The 13,282-nt window shown below is 37.6% G+C and overlaps 1 protein-coding gene and 1 long non-coding RNA gene across 4 annotated transcripts; one reads left to right on the forward strand and one right to left on the reverse strand.

Moving 5' to 3' along the window:
• Positions 1-269: 269 nt before the first annotated feature.
• Positions 270-9,519, forward strand: ppp1cab (protein phosphatase 1, catalytic subunit, alpha isozyme b). Of its 3 annotated transcripts, XM_082152857.1 has the most exons (8): positions 273-352; positions 463-568; positions 1,741-1,872; positions 1,967-2,197; positions 4,364-4,468; positions 5,806-6,029; positions 8,076-8,210; positions 8,473-9,519. In XM_082152857.1, the coding sequence occupies exons 2-8, from the start codon at positions 514-516 to the stop codon at positions 8,587-8,589; spliced, it is 999 nt and encodes a 332-aa protein (XP_082008983.1). In that variant the 5' UTR covers positions 273-352; positions 463-513; the 3' UTR covers positions 8,590-9,519. The 3 variants fall into 3 exon arrangements, with proteins under 3 accessions (XP_082008982.1, XP_082008983.1, XP_082008984.1); XM_082152856.1 differs by having other exon boundaries at positions 270-568; XM_082152858.1 differs by lacking the exons at positions 273-352; positions 463-568 and adding an exon at positions 583-1,007.
• Positions 6,493-8,069, reverse strand: LOC309485897. Its single transcript, XR_014201318.1, has 2 exons — positions 7,535-8,069; positions 6,493-7,504 (listed from the first exon to the last, which is right to left on the reverse strand). It is a non-coding gene; the product is annotated as an uncharacterized lncRNA (long non-coding RNA).
• Positions 9,520-13,282: the final 3,763 nt, after the last annotated feature.

The following is a 13,282-nucleotide window of genomic DNA, read 5'->3' on the forward strand; positions in this document are numbered from 1 at the left end:
GCAATCGGTGTTAATAAATAAACTGTCCAACCCATAGACTGTAAAAAGGTCCAACCTGAGAAAAGTTTTTAAATCGCTATCTCTTTGAGGGTTAATAGCGATTTGTTTATATTGTGAATCTGATATTCATACATTGGTGATTGTGGTTATAATTTGCTTATTAACAATTAAATGTAGGGAAAGAGTGACAAACAAACTATCCTATTGGCTCTTCGGATGTGGTATTTGAAGCGCTCGTCATGAGCCGAGAATGACCAATCAGACACCCGCCTTAGTGTTTACCCCGCCCCATTCAGTGTTTCCTACTCAGCGGTCGTGGTGCTAGATTTCCTCATACAACGAACTACTGAAGGTACCATTCGCGGCAATAACAAAAACTCAGGAATACTATCAGTAGTGGGATCTTTTATAAAGACATTTTTGTAAGTTATTACCGTGTATTTGCATCGGGTGGATTCCTAGGTCGTCTTGTTCCTGGCTCTGTTAGCCGGCTAATCTCCAGCGAGCGACAAAATGGCTGAATCGGACAAATTAAACATCGATTCGATCATCCAGCGCCTTTTGGAGGGTAATACGTTTATTCTTTTTTATTATTATTACAAACTGTATCATTTTATAATGTTCAATAACGGTTAAGCGGCTGAAAGCGTATGGTTTTATTTGTTCAATATCATCTCCAATCGAATGTATATGTAGCTATGTAGTATTATGTATAACTACTTAACACGATCAATCCAATTCAAATGTTTATTTGCATCATTTCCATGTGTATTACATATAATCCGAACAAAACTTCAGCGCATGCGCAGTGCATCAATCGTCGCGTTCAGGTTCAGAAACGGAGGAAGCCACAAAGACGTCACCAGTGCAGTGTTGTGCCACATTTTGACTTCCTGTCAGAATAATACCCCCCTCATTAAGACTGCTACCTGAATAACAAGTAGAGATGGAAGAAATGCCTTTGACAGTGAGACATCAACAACAGTCTTGATGATGGGATAGTCATAGTACGGTACCATTGCCTGCTGTTCCACCATTGTGTTTTCTTCTGACCAACACTGACACACACTTGCTTATTAGTTCAAATCAGGGGAAATAAGGATCTTTCAATTGTGTAAACTGTTAATCAGTACATCACACAGAAATTTAAATAGATATTTCTTGTATGGGTCAAAGAATTCAGATATTGGGAAAACGGAAAGAACTGTATCTACCTAAATATCAGGCTAGACCTGCACAATTCTGGATTGAGAACCACGATTCCCATTATTCTGAATAGACAACTAAACAAAAAAACATGAAATTTACTAGAGGTTCTGGCAAAATGTTAATTCCTGCAGTCTATTTAAAAATAATTAATTAAATTTAGTTATTTTTTTATTCATATATATTTAAAAAAAATCTGTTTAAATGAATGCTTTGACTCACTCATAAAGACTTGATATGTTTTATTTCTGGATGAATCAGGCTGTGTCTAAAATCGCATACTCTCTAGAAATATAGATATAGATTTATATTTATCTATAAGATATAGATTTAGATTTATCTATAAAATATAGATAATTCGTGGTCTTCCTAGATGCCTGAAGGCGTTGTAAATATGGCCACGATCGAACAGCCTTTCTTTATACACACAAACAGATACATGCACAAATATGTATATATGTATTCACAATGCTTTATGCATATTTTTAGCAATTACAATAGTAAGATTAACCTTTGTGTTTCATTAATTTTCAGTGAAAGGCTCAAGACCTGGTAAAAATGTTCAGCTAACTGAGAACGAGATTCGTGGATTGTGTCTAAAATCTCGGGAAATCTTCCTTAGCCAGCCGATACTGCTGGAGCTGGAGGCACCACTCAAGATTTGTGGTAAATTTCTGCTAAACCTTACCCTCTGTTTTGATTTTATATTGTTCAGATGAAGCTAGCTTAGAACAAAATGTAACTGTTTCTCCTCCTGCAGGTGATGTTCATGGTCAGTACTATGACCTGCTCAGGCTTTTCGAGTATGGAGGATATCCTCCAGAGAGCAACTACCTGTTTCTGGGAGACTATGTAGACAGAGGCAAGCAGTCTTTGGAGACCATCTGCCTGCTGCTTGCCTACAAGGTCAAATATCCAGAGAACTTCTTTCTTCTCAGAGGAAACCATGAATGTGCCTCCATCAACAGGATATATGGATTTTATGATGAATGTGAGTATGCTTTTTATATGGGTGGATGTTATGACCAAAAGCTTATGTCACGGTTGGAATAATGGTGAACCATGCTGGCAAATGGAGTTCATTAAGCCTTCGTCTAGTGCTCCAAATAGCCATTAAACGTCTAAAATTATCTTTATTTGTATGTTTTCTGAGAGGTGTACCTTCCTAAATCTTTCCTTTGTTTTAATAATCCATAATCTCTGTTCGCTTCTCAACCACTGGTGCTTCCCCTCAGCACAAGTTTGGTGTCGTTGTAAAGTGCAGTATTCCAATTTTGTGAATATTCATAGCGAATTCTCACTGGCATGAGTCTGAACCAATGAAATGTGATTTGATGATCTGATAAACAAAACCAGCCTGTTGTTAACCAGTCATAATGCCTTTCAATGATTAATCAAAATAGCCCGCGCGGTGGCGCATCATGGAATCATGGAAGTGTCCATCCTCTGAAAACATGAAAAGTAATCAAGCTTTTAGTTCAAATTTGTTTTAATAGTTTCATCGATATATGCCAGCTTTGTAATGGATATGGATGATTGCGAGAGTTCTCTGTCTTTTAAATGCTCTGTGAATCTTGTCGAAGCAATTGACATGGAACATTTTGCTCAACATATTAATGACTACTTCAGTGATAGTGTGCCACTGCCTAAACAAGATGGTTGTGGACATTAATGAAGCAAATCTTGAACAATGGGCACAATATGAAACTGTCATGACTATTAAAATGAACTTTGCTACTGTAGCTGTATTGATCACTTTTAATCTGGCCACACATCCATGAAAGAAAAATCATGAAAATTCTTTCACAGAATTTAGTCTATATAATAACAATGTTAAATATTCTTTATATAAATATTTTCAATAAAGTTGGACATATATTTTCCCTGTAGATTTAGGTTTTGACTTGGTGTGTGCCACATTTGGTGTTATTTTAAGGTATGGTTGCTAGGTGATTTTGTTTTGGAGCCTTTAGAAAACTTCAACTTATTTTTTGCTGACTCAGGTGTAGCTCATTCATTTTTTTTTGTCTGATTCCTACAAATCATACATCATTTTGAATGAGAATGAGTAACTTTGTTCACTCTGACTCAATTTGCCAGCATGGGTCACAATTATATGTAGGGTCAGGTGCATCTGATACAGTGGCTCAGGCCTCTGTCTCCAGGCAGTGTTTCCACCAAGGAAGAAACCCAATGTGTAAAACAAGGAGTTACAGAGTATAGCTTTAAAAGCATGATAAAACAATTTAAAATATAAATATTGCATAAGCATTTTTATCTTATAAAGTACACTATACAGCATGTTATATGGCTTACATGTGTGGGAGGAGGGGATTCTAGCGAACCTAGGGCTGGGCAATATGTAAAAAAAAATGTCTCATCAATATTCGATTATATTGTCTACCCAGGCTTCACCCCTAGTCTGAGACAGCACTGCCGACATACACTGTAATTCGGTTGGTTTATGAAAAGTTAAAACTTTGTTTTACTTTTTATTTAAATCAGTATATTCAGAAACGGGTGCAGTTACATAGGCGGCTACCATTTTATTTCTTCCAGTTTAACTTTTGTTAGAGTGCCAAACAAAATTTGAAGAATACTTGATAATATTATTTTTAAAATGGGAGCAATCACCCCCAGTAGTTTTACTGGGCAGTTTTATTTATTTTTTCGTCTCCAGAAATCAAGATGTGTAATCAAGAAAAAATATTTGGGCATTTGGGAAATCAAGATGCCCTGCTATGTTCATTTATTTTTCTGTGGTGCATAATCTATAATATTTATGTGGACAGATGATTACAGCGTTGCACTACATTTGTAATGGAAAAGCGTTTGTAGACCAGATGTCAAAGAAATATGAGCTATCATAATATTAACTAATAGAATTAATAATATTCATATTAGAATAATAATAATAATAATAAATTAGTATTATACCTTTCTGGCTTCTTTAAAAAACAATGTGAATGTACTGTGGAATAACAGCTAAACAGCTGTTTAAGTCCATTTTAAAGTTCAGGTACTTTTTTATTTTATGTTTTACTATGTTCAGTTTGGTTGCCGAAAAGGGGTTGGAGCTCTTAATTTTGCTCTCAAAGTACACAAGATTGATGCATTTAATTTTAAAATGTCTGTACATGCACATGTTTTTTGGCAGGTAAAAGGCGGTATAACATCAAGCTTTGGAAGACATTCACAGACTGTTTCAACTGCTTACCTGTAGCTGCTATTGTGGATGAAAAGATTTTTTGTTGTCATGGAGGTATGCAATTTTTAAAACTTTTTTTTTTAGCACTTTTTTTTAAAGCATTTTTCCTCTTAACTCACTTTTTTTGTGTCTTCAGGGAGTAATTTCAAGAACATTTTTAGTGTTGCTCTTATTTTAAGATCCGCTCTGCACTGCCATAATTGAAGCTAATTGTTTTAATCTAATAGTAAGTTTTTCTGGAATGTCTACACAAGGTTTGGAGAATCTTTGCAGACAAAGATCACCATCAACTTCATGTCTGGAAGAAGTAATTTGTGGCATTTTGAAAATGATGAAATACCACATTCCCGTAATGCTTTTGTATAACAATAATGTTTGTATATACTTAGAATTTAAAATGTTGCAGATTTCCTTGAGAGTAGGTCTGACAAGAAGGTAAAGTTGAGAGTCCTCAGCTTAAAGAACATATGAAATATTGTATTTCTGCAAATAAAATGGGAGCATCTATAGAAAGAACCTAAAATGGATTCTTAGGGAATACCAGAAGTAACTGGTACACAAGAGGAGGAATGATTCTCTGTTCTGACCTGAAAAGTTTTCTCTTTTAGGGCCACTACAACCCACTTTAGGGACAAACCCTGGAACCACCCACTCAAGAAACTTTAAAGAACGTTCTGTGCCATTTTTGGCTTTTTATTTATTTAAATTTTTAGATGTTTAAATGTTTGGATTCTGCCTGCCTATCGGAAGTTTGAACTAAATAAATGTAATGTAAATGTAAAGCTAAAAAGTGAGTGAGAATTTTGAGGTTCACTAGACATTTTCAGGAAGGTCTGTAGGAGCTAAACTATGCAGGAAAGTGGCCCACCAAAAGCAGGATTGGACACCCCTAATCTTAATTATCTAAAGCCATTCTTAATTGCGGGGATCTGTAATTAAGCAGTGGTGTGTCTGTTGGTAAAAGTTACAGAAAAAGGTTGTCACCTTGTGAATAGATCTTTATCATAGAGTCATGTTGCGTTCGGTGTGAATGGTCCTTTAATTTCAACATTTATCACATTGTCTTTAATACACATAAATATTAAAACTTAAATATTTTCTAAAGAAAAAAGATTGGTCAACCACACTCTCAAGACTGTCAGTACTGGTAGTTAGTATTGATTAGTTGGTTGTTGGACTCACTGGTTGATCCTAGTTATGTGTTAAGGTCTTCAGCTTACAGATCTGTGTTGTAAAGCACATAATAGCTTATTTTCCTGTAAAATGTGTATTTATCACATGGACGGGTTTGTGAAATAGTCAGGGAATAGTGGACTTTAGGTTCTTTATACTAATCTGTGTGAAATTCAAAATATTTATTCTAAACTGCAGTTGAACCGTTCTTCACCCAGGTCTTTCTCCAGACCTGCAATCTATGGAACAGATTCGCCGTGTGATGAGGCCCACAGACGTTCCTGACCAGGGTTTGCTGTGTGATCTGCTCTGGGCTGACCCCGATAAAGATGTCATGGGCTGGGGAGAGAATGACCGTGGAGTCTCTTTCACCTTTGGTTCTGATGTTGTGGCCAAGTTCCTCCACAAACATGACATGGACCTCATTTGCCGGGCCCACCAGGTAAGTCATTTAGTTAATTGAATGCTGTGTCATCATTGTGACGGATACTGTGACGCAGATTTAAATTTTCTTATTGTACACCTCATTCACAGAAAGAATAATTTATGATGAAATTGATCTTGATTAATTATCCAGAAAGTGGGGTTTTCCTAAAGAAATAAGATTGAAGAGATGAGGGAGGCTAGACTTGGAAGTAAGAGCGTTTCTATGGAATAGAATGCATTTCTATGGAATTTACCCGTTGTGACTTTAAGCTTTACACCTTGTGGATATTCACTAGAGAGATCATGTTTGGTATCTTTGGATGTTCTCTACACAGAGAAAAGTTGAAGCACAATTGAAAAGAACTTCAAGATTCACAATTATTCCAAAACCTCCTCCTTTGAAACCCCAAAACGAGAGATCAATCGGCCCTATTTCCCGATCTCTTAAAGCTTCCCTCGATCTTTCACTCATTCATAGATTTTTCCAGATTAATCCGCTATTGGTATGGATTTTTGCCAATAGTTTGCGTCCGTTGCTGGAGCGGCTGAGAAGAGTGCACTGTCATTGCACAGTACGAAAGCAGCCTCTAGAGGCGAAATAAAAACTGACACCTAAATCACTGATGCCTCGTGGTGCTTTTGACACGTGAGGCTGCACAGAGCAGGACACTTTAGATGCAAATTTAAAACAGACAATGAAATGGTATGTTATACAGACTAGATTCTGCAATATTGGAGAACAGCAGTATGTTTGCCGTTGAGTCTGAGAGGACACTAACATTGTTTTAACCGCTTGGGGTACTAGTAATGTAACAAAACACGTAAGCCCAAACCAAATGTTTAATGTCATGGTTGTTACCATCTATTTGCATTGATTTATATCCAGCTGGTCACTTATATGCAGTCTTTATGCAGTGAAGTTGCATATTTAAAACTAGTGACATGAGAAAAGAAAACCGTATCGGCATGCATCCAACAGAAACTTATAAACAAATCAGAAATGTATCGATTCGAGGAGATTGTCTTGTAGACGCTGTCTCTGCTGACATTCAGCAAATTTAAAAGCAAAGTGATGGTCATATGCCTATATTAACTGTAAAGCCAAGCATCTAAGCTTTAAAATGACTCCTATTTTGTGTTGGTTAAGCAAGTGGTTGTTAAGTAATGTGATAACTTGTTAGCGCCCCCGCTTTGGTTTTAAGAGATTAAGGTTATCGATTAATTGATCATTAATTTAAGCAACGATCAATTATAACATCCCTAGAATCCAAAAACACTATATCTTGGTTGAAGAGCAATATTTCAAGGGTTTATCATAATTTACAGACACTTCATTAGTAGACATTTCAAGTTCAGATCAAGTTGATTGGTTTGCTGTTAGACCAGTGTTTCTCAACTGGTGGTTCACGTCCCAAAAGTGGGTCGCAAGACAGTTTTGAGTGGGTTGCGGATTGTGCAGTCACAAACAACAACTTAATTTGAAATATTTTTCTGATGCGAAACTTATTTTGAAAGCTATACATAAATGCTGTTGACTCTTCTGTCAGGGGCAGTTTAAGGAAAGAGTGGCTGAGAAAAATGCATTGTCCTGATTCAGTATCTGCTGTCAGATTTGATGTTGTCAGGCTGCATGTCAGTGTCATTATTCTAACCTTTTTTTTTTTTTTCGTAACTTGTTACGAGATAGTGTCTCGCCTCAGAAAAAACGAACTCTCCTTTCCTGTCAGATGCACATTACAATTGCACACAAAACTGCAAGGCGCACGCTGTATATCACTTTACTACATATAAAGAGCAGATGAAATTACAAAAAAAGTACCAAATAAATTACTTAACTGGTAAGTCGTGTGTTAGCTGGGAATGATTTGCTGCAGGTTTGATATTCATTCTATACGGATCGCAGCTTAATGAGAATCTTTGTCATGGACTGTCATCGATTCGACAAACTAGAAATATTTAAATAGTTTTAATGTTGTCCTTTGTTGATTGAGTAGGATGCGTTCTTGTATGTCAATTTTTTGAATAGCATTTGTGAAGCTTAAATCTTCTTCTCTCTGAACAGGTGGTAGAGGATGGCTATGAGTTCTTTGCAAAGAGGCAGTTAGTCACACTTTTCTCCGCTCCTAACTACTGCGGAGAGTTTGACAACGCAGGAGCTATGATGAGTGTCGACGAGACCCTGATGTGTTCATTTCAGGTTTGTTTGTGCTCTTACATTTTATTAAACTAGTAACTGGATGCACACTGCTCACCTTTTGACAAAATTCACGGTTTTGGAAAAAAAAACAAGTTTCCTGCAGAAAATCGATGAAATGTAACTATTGCATGCCACGCCAAATGACGAGACTGGGTTTGTAGTGCAATTTGCAATGTCTTTTTGTTTACATGGGCAACAAAATATTTTATATATCTTGAGCCTCATTACTCATTTGACCTGCTTTCTCTCTCTGCTCTGTCAGATTCTGAAACCAGCGGAGAAGAAGATGCTGTCGTATGGTGGTGCGGGAGGATTTGGATCTGGTAGACCTGTAACTCCTCCACGAAACGCAGCCAAGGGCGGCAAAGCCAAGAAATAACATCAACTACTGCAACACGCCTATACATCCTGTCCATCATTCTACCTCTCCTTTTCCTTCTCCTCTTCAACTCCAAACACCAAATCAGTGCAGGGTTTTTTTTAGCTGTCTCCATCAAGACGAGACTGCTGGCAATTGAGCGGTCATATATGTCTGCTTGACTGAAATGCCCTTGTGAAAAGCGTGTTGGTTTCTATGTGAAACAACAGTGTGTATTTGTGGGAAATGGTTTTGTTGTGTGAGTTTTGTTTTCACTTTCTCTAGTAACTGCGCACCTTTTACTGCGTTTTTAGCTGTTCTGGTTGATTTTTCCTTCCAATACATCTTCACGTCTTCAGCCATAACGTGATAATCCTTTTAAGGCCATTTATTGGACCTACAACACCATTCTCATCAGACCAAGCCTCAGGGTCCAGCTTTTGATCCCCGCTGGGGACAGACTTTTCCATTCCCCTCTAAAGCAATCTGAATGGAGGTGATTGTGCAAATCACTGCCAGTCTCTTTAATGTGAAGCTTTGTCCAAGTGCGTGTCTGTTTACAGTAGTTATTGACGGCACCCTGCACATTTTGACACATACCTATTTTGGCGCATTCTTTGCTTCTTTAAACTGCACACTCAGGTAGTATTTAGCCTGGCCTGTGGAAATGCTCTGTTTGGCTTTTTTTGGGGTGGGAGGGGATGTAGGTTGTTGTTTTATTTTTAGGTTAAAATCATGCACGATGTGCAAATAATACCATGTGTGAATGTCTGCAAAGTGGGTGCCATCGCTGTTTCAGTTTAAAATGCAGAAATGCACTGTTCACGGAGTGATTGTGGCTGTGTTCCAATTTAACTGCAAATCTCACTTTTTCTTCTTAAAAGGACTTTTTTTTTCTTTTCTTTTTTTTTGTAGTCATGAATTTAGCCAATAAAGTGAGAATCTGGTGCATATTTTGAGTTTTTATTTTGTCCATCAATGTGTTGCAACACTGGATTTACAGAGATTTGGATAGCTAATCAGAATGTGCTATCTTCTACACCAAGATGATGGCATAGAAAACTAGCACTAATTGCATATGCAATATATATTTATACTTGTTGTGTCAGTATAGAACTGTGAGCTAGAATACAAAGTGCAAAATACCACAAGACCAAACCAGTGAGGTCATGTGACGGAAGTGCTAAAATGTGGGTTTTAGCTGACAAAAATACATCATCCCTGCAGCACTCTATTTGTTTGATGAATTAAAGCTCAAGTTTATTCTTGACGAAAGTTGTGCACCAATAGAATATTACAGTTTTGTTTTTATTAATTTTTAGCAGAACAATCAGTAACATTAGGCTAGATTTTCGTTGTTGCAATTTTAACATTTGAATAAATCGTTTTCATTCTGTCACCATGAAATAAAAATAAACTTATTTTTTATGGAGTATTTATAATAAACGATTTATCTGTACAGTGCACATCATTGAAAAAAAGAAAACTGCTCTTGTAATCAAAATAACCTCCCCTCCCTCTTGCAATGCTATCTGATGACATGTTCACTGGCATGAAGACAGGACAACCTGTCACTCACATGAGATCACAGCAATAGCAAATGACAATAATGACCCAAAGATCTAATAAATTCCCAATAGACGGGTACATGTACTTTTATTTTTAGGGTACCTTTAACAACTTACAATAACCCTCTTTCAGTCACCACACAAAACACTATATGGCCTATTACATTGCACAGATGAATGGAATCCATCGATTTTCCAAACTGCTTGCCCTATGGGGATGCTGTCTTTCCCAGAATCTCCGGCAGAATGCAGCTGAAACACCATGAATGGATTGCCAGTCCAACACACATACAATATCACTCTGCAGGGTAATAATGTGTCCTCCTTTACCCCCATACATTTTGTGGGTCATGACATAGGTCCCTGGTGCTGTAAACCTATTCTTTAACCCCCCACTCCCACCCAGTCATACGGTAAATATAATTTCACCAAGTACAAAATGTTCCTAGATCAACATCTTTGTACAACATTCCAATCAACCAATCAGATTAAAGGGATAGGTTTATATTTAATGTCAGGCTTACGACAAGAGTTAGGTGCTTCTAAACCAGTCTTATTCGTCTATCATTTCCCTCTGATTTTAGTGTTAAAGGTGGTATCAGTGATTTCAGGCCCAAAAATATTTTTATCACATTCATCTAATCTTTCCTAACGATCCGCTAGCTGCCCGCCCCATAAGCATGCCGTCAAAAAAACGTGTCTCCGTAGGCAGCCTAGGCTCTGAGATCTGCACACAAAAACAAATGGTTTAGCCAAACACTCAAAACCAAAACAAATAGTGTTCCAACCAATCACCGACAGGGGGAGGGTGCTGTGAGGTTTTGTGCTCGTGCACGGCTGCACGCGAAGTCAGAGCTGAAGAAAAAGCTGGCTCAAAACCTCACAACACCCTCCCCCTGTCAGTAATAGAGACAGAGCGCAACGCGTCATAATCTGAAGACCACGCCCACCAAGGGGGAAAACAAACCAACTGTCTCCATTGACTTTACATTGCGAGAGGCTGCCTCCTTGTCATTTCTTGCTTCTAACAAAATACAGAATAATGCCTAAGAGCTGCTATGTGACAAGGTGTACAGCAAACAAGCTAAGAAACCCAGAAATAATTTTTCATAAGCTGTCGACCCCCAAAAACGAGCGTTTGAGGACATAAAAGTGGATACAGGCTGGAACGAATGGGTAAATTGTGGGATCCTGACACTCAGTATGACTAAAATACACTACGTGTGCAGTAAGTTAAACATTTGGTCACTGGTGAGTCAAATATCCAAATGTCAGTTTTATATATTATATTTCTGTAAGATAAACTATCCTGTGTTGCCGATTACGGTCTCCTCCAGCGGCCGTACGTTAGTTCTCAGAGTAATGAGACACGTGACGCTCTGTCTCAACTGCCTGTATCCACTTTTATGTCCTAAACACTCGTTTTTGGGGGTCGAGAGCTAATAAAAACTTATTTCTGGGTTTCTTAACTTGTTTTCTGTACACCTTGTCACACAGCAGCTTTCAGGCATTTTTCTGTCTTTTGTTAGAAGCAAGAAATGACAAGGAGGCAGCCTCTCGCAATGCAAAGTCAATGGAGACGGTTTGATTGTTTTCCCCCTGGGTGTGGGCGTGGCCTAAATACGCTCTGTCTCTATTGGTTGGAACACTATTTGTTTTGGTTTTGAGTGTTTGGCTAAACCATTTGTTTTTGTGTGCAGATCTCAGAGCCTAGGCTGCCTACAGAGACGCGTTTTTTTGACGGCATGCTTATGGGGCGGGCAGCTAGCGGATCGTTAGGAAAGATTAGATGAATGTGATAAAAATATTTTTGGGCCTGAAATCACTGATACCACCTTTAAGATATGGGTAGGATTACGTTTAGGGATAGGGATAAGGTTAGGACTATGTTTTCGGACAGGAATATTGTTCCATGATGAACAAAAGATGTCGTCTTGGCATAATCACTGCGACCTCTGCAGTACATAAGGTGTCTTACACTAGGTGGTGCTATTATAATACTTGGTCCTGTCCAACCTCTTTACCCAGGTTTTTGCCCATGGCTCTTTTTCTCTGAATCCTTGAGTCAGTCCTTGCTATGTATATTTACCTTTACTGCCATTTATCTATTTTCATTACCCAATTAATGAGATCCATTTCACCTTAATAAAAAATTAAATAACAGAAGTTAAAATAAAAAAGTAAGAGTTTTTTTGTAGACTCTTAAGGTAAGAACTGACTTTTTTGTTATTAATTCATTCATATATCAGCAGCTGCCAGGTTATTTTCAGAGCTATGTGATTATTTTAATTTCAGTTTTGTCAATTTACACTTAATTGAATTGATTTTGTTAGATTTAATGACATCATCTGAACTTGCCATACCTTGACTTTTAGTGAATTCATTCCATTGCTATCAGGTAGTGATTTTGCAGGAACCTTCCAAAACTGATTATGGACAGACTAATGAGGCAGCATAACAATTTAATGATCTTCAACAAAATAGAGAGAGCTTTTCTCAAAGCGAAGCAAATATTAAATTACTGCAATATTAATTTCTCACTAGATATAACATCAAAAGTGGTAAAAGTTACAGACATTTACACACAAACTGACCACCAACCGCAACATTCAGGTAGCTACCATGCTTATTTTTTAGTTCAACTGTCATGGAATCAAACACATAGGGTCCCAATGCATTTTCTTGCTTTCCTGCTTTTAATTTCCCCAACAATGTCAAAATCAAGACTATACCCTTGTATCAAACTTTTAATGTACACTTCTGCCAAGCCCACATTGTGGCGAGCTCCACAGCTGCTACATGACTTCTACCTGACAGTCAAAGTGCTATTTCGTCACTAAAGTGTGGACACGGAGGAGGACCGCCAGGGCTTAGGATGCCATTTGGAACCGGCTCCATGTTTCATGTTTCATAGCCGTGAGACGCCAAAATGTTGCTATGACTATAACTGTCAATCATCACAATTTTGGCAAGGGGGGGGTACCATCATGGTGATAAGTGGAGCATGAGCTTGAACAGGTCTGTGAAATATTTTAAATTGTACTTATTCATTCATTGCTGCTATGCTAATGCTATCAAAGCATTGTGTAACCAATCACCAAGTTAGCATTAATTGAATTAGCTAGTTAAAGCTATCCAATTTTCCA

The sequence above is a fragment of the Leuciscus leuciscus genome, assembly GCF_965113295.1.
Source record: "Leuciscus leuciscus genome assembly, chromosome: 21".
Lineage (NCBI taxonomy): Eukaryota > Metazoa > Chordata > Actinopteri > Cypriniformes > Leuciscidae > Leuciscus > Leuciscus leuciscus.

What these genes read in the sequence shown, in the direction of transcription:
- ppp1cab (XM_082152856.1), top strand. Translation starts at nt 514, where the DNA reads ATGGCTGAATCGGACAAATTAAACATCGATTCGATCATCCAGCGCCTT. An exon ending in CATCCAGCGCCTTTTGGAGG is followed by an intron (nt 569 to 1,740) that starts GTAATACGTTTA and finishes ATTAATTTTCAG; the next exon opens with TGAAAGGCTCAAGACCTGGT. An exon ending in TCATTTGCCGGGCCCACCAG is followed by an intron (nt 6,030 to 8,075) that starts GTAAGTCATTTA and finishes CTCTCTGAACAG; the next exon opens with GTGGTAGAGGATGGCTATGA.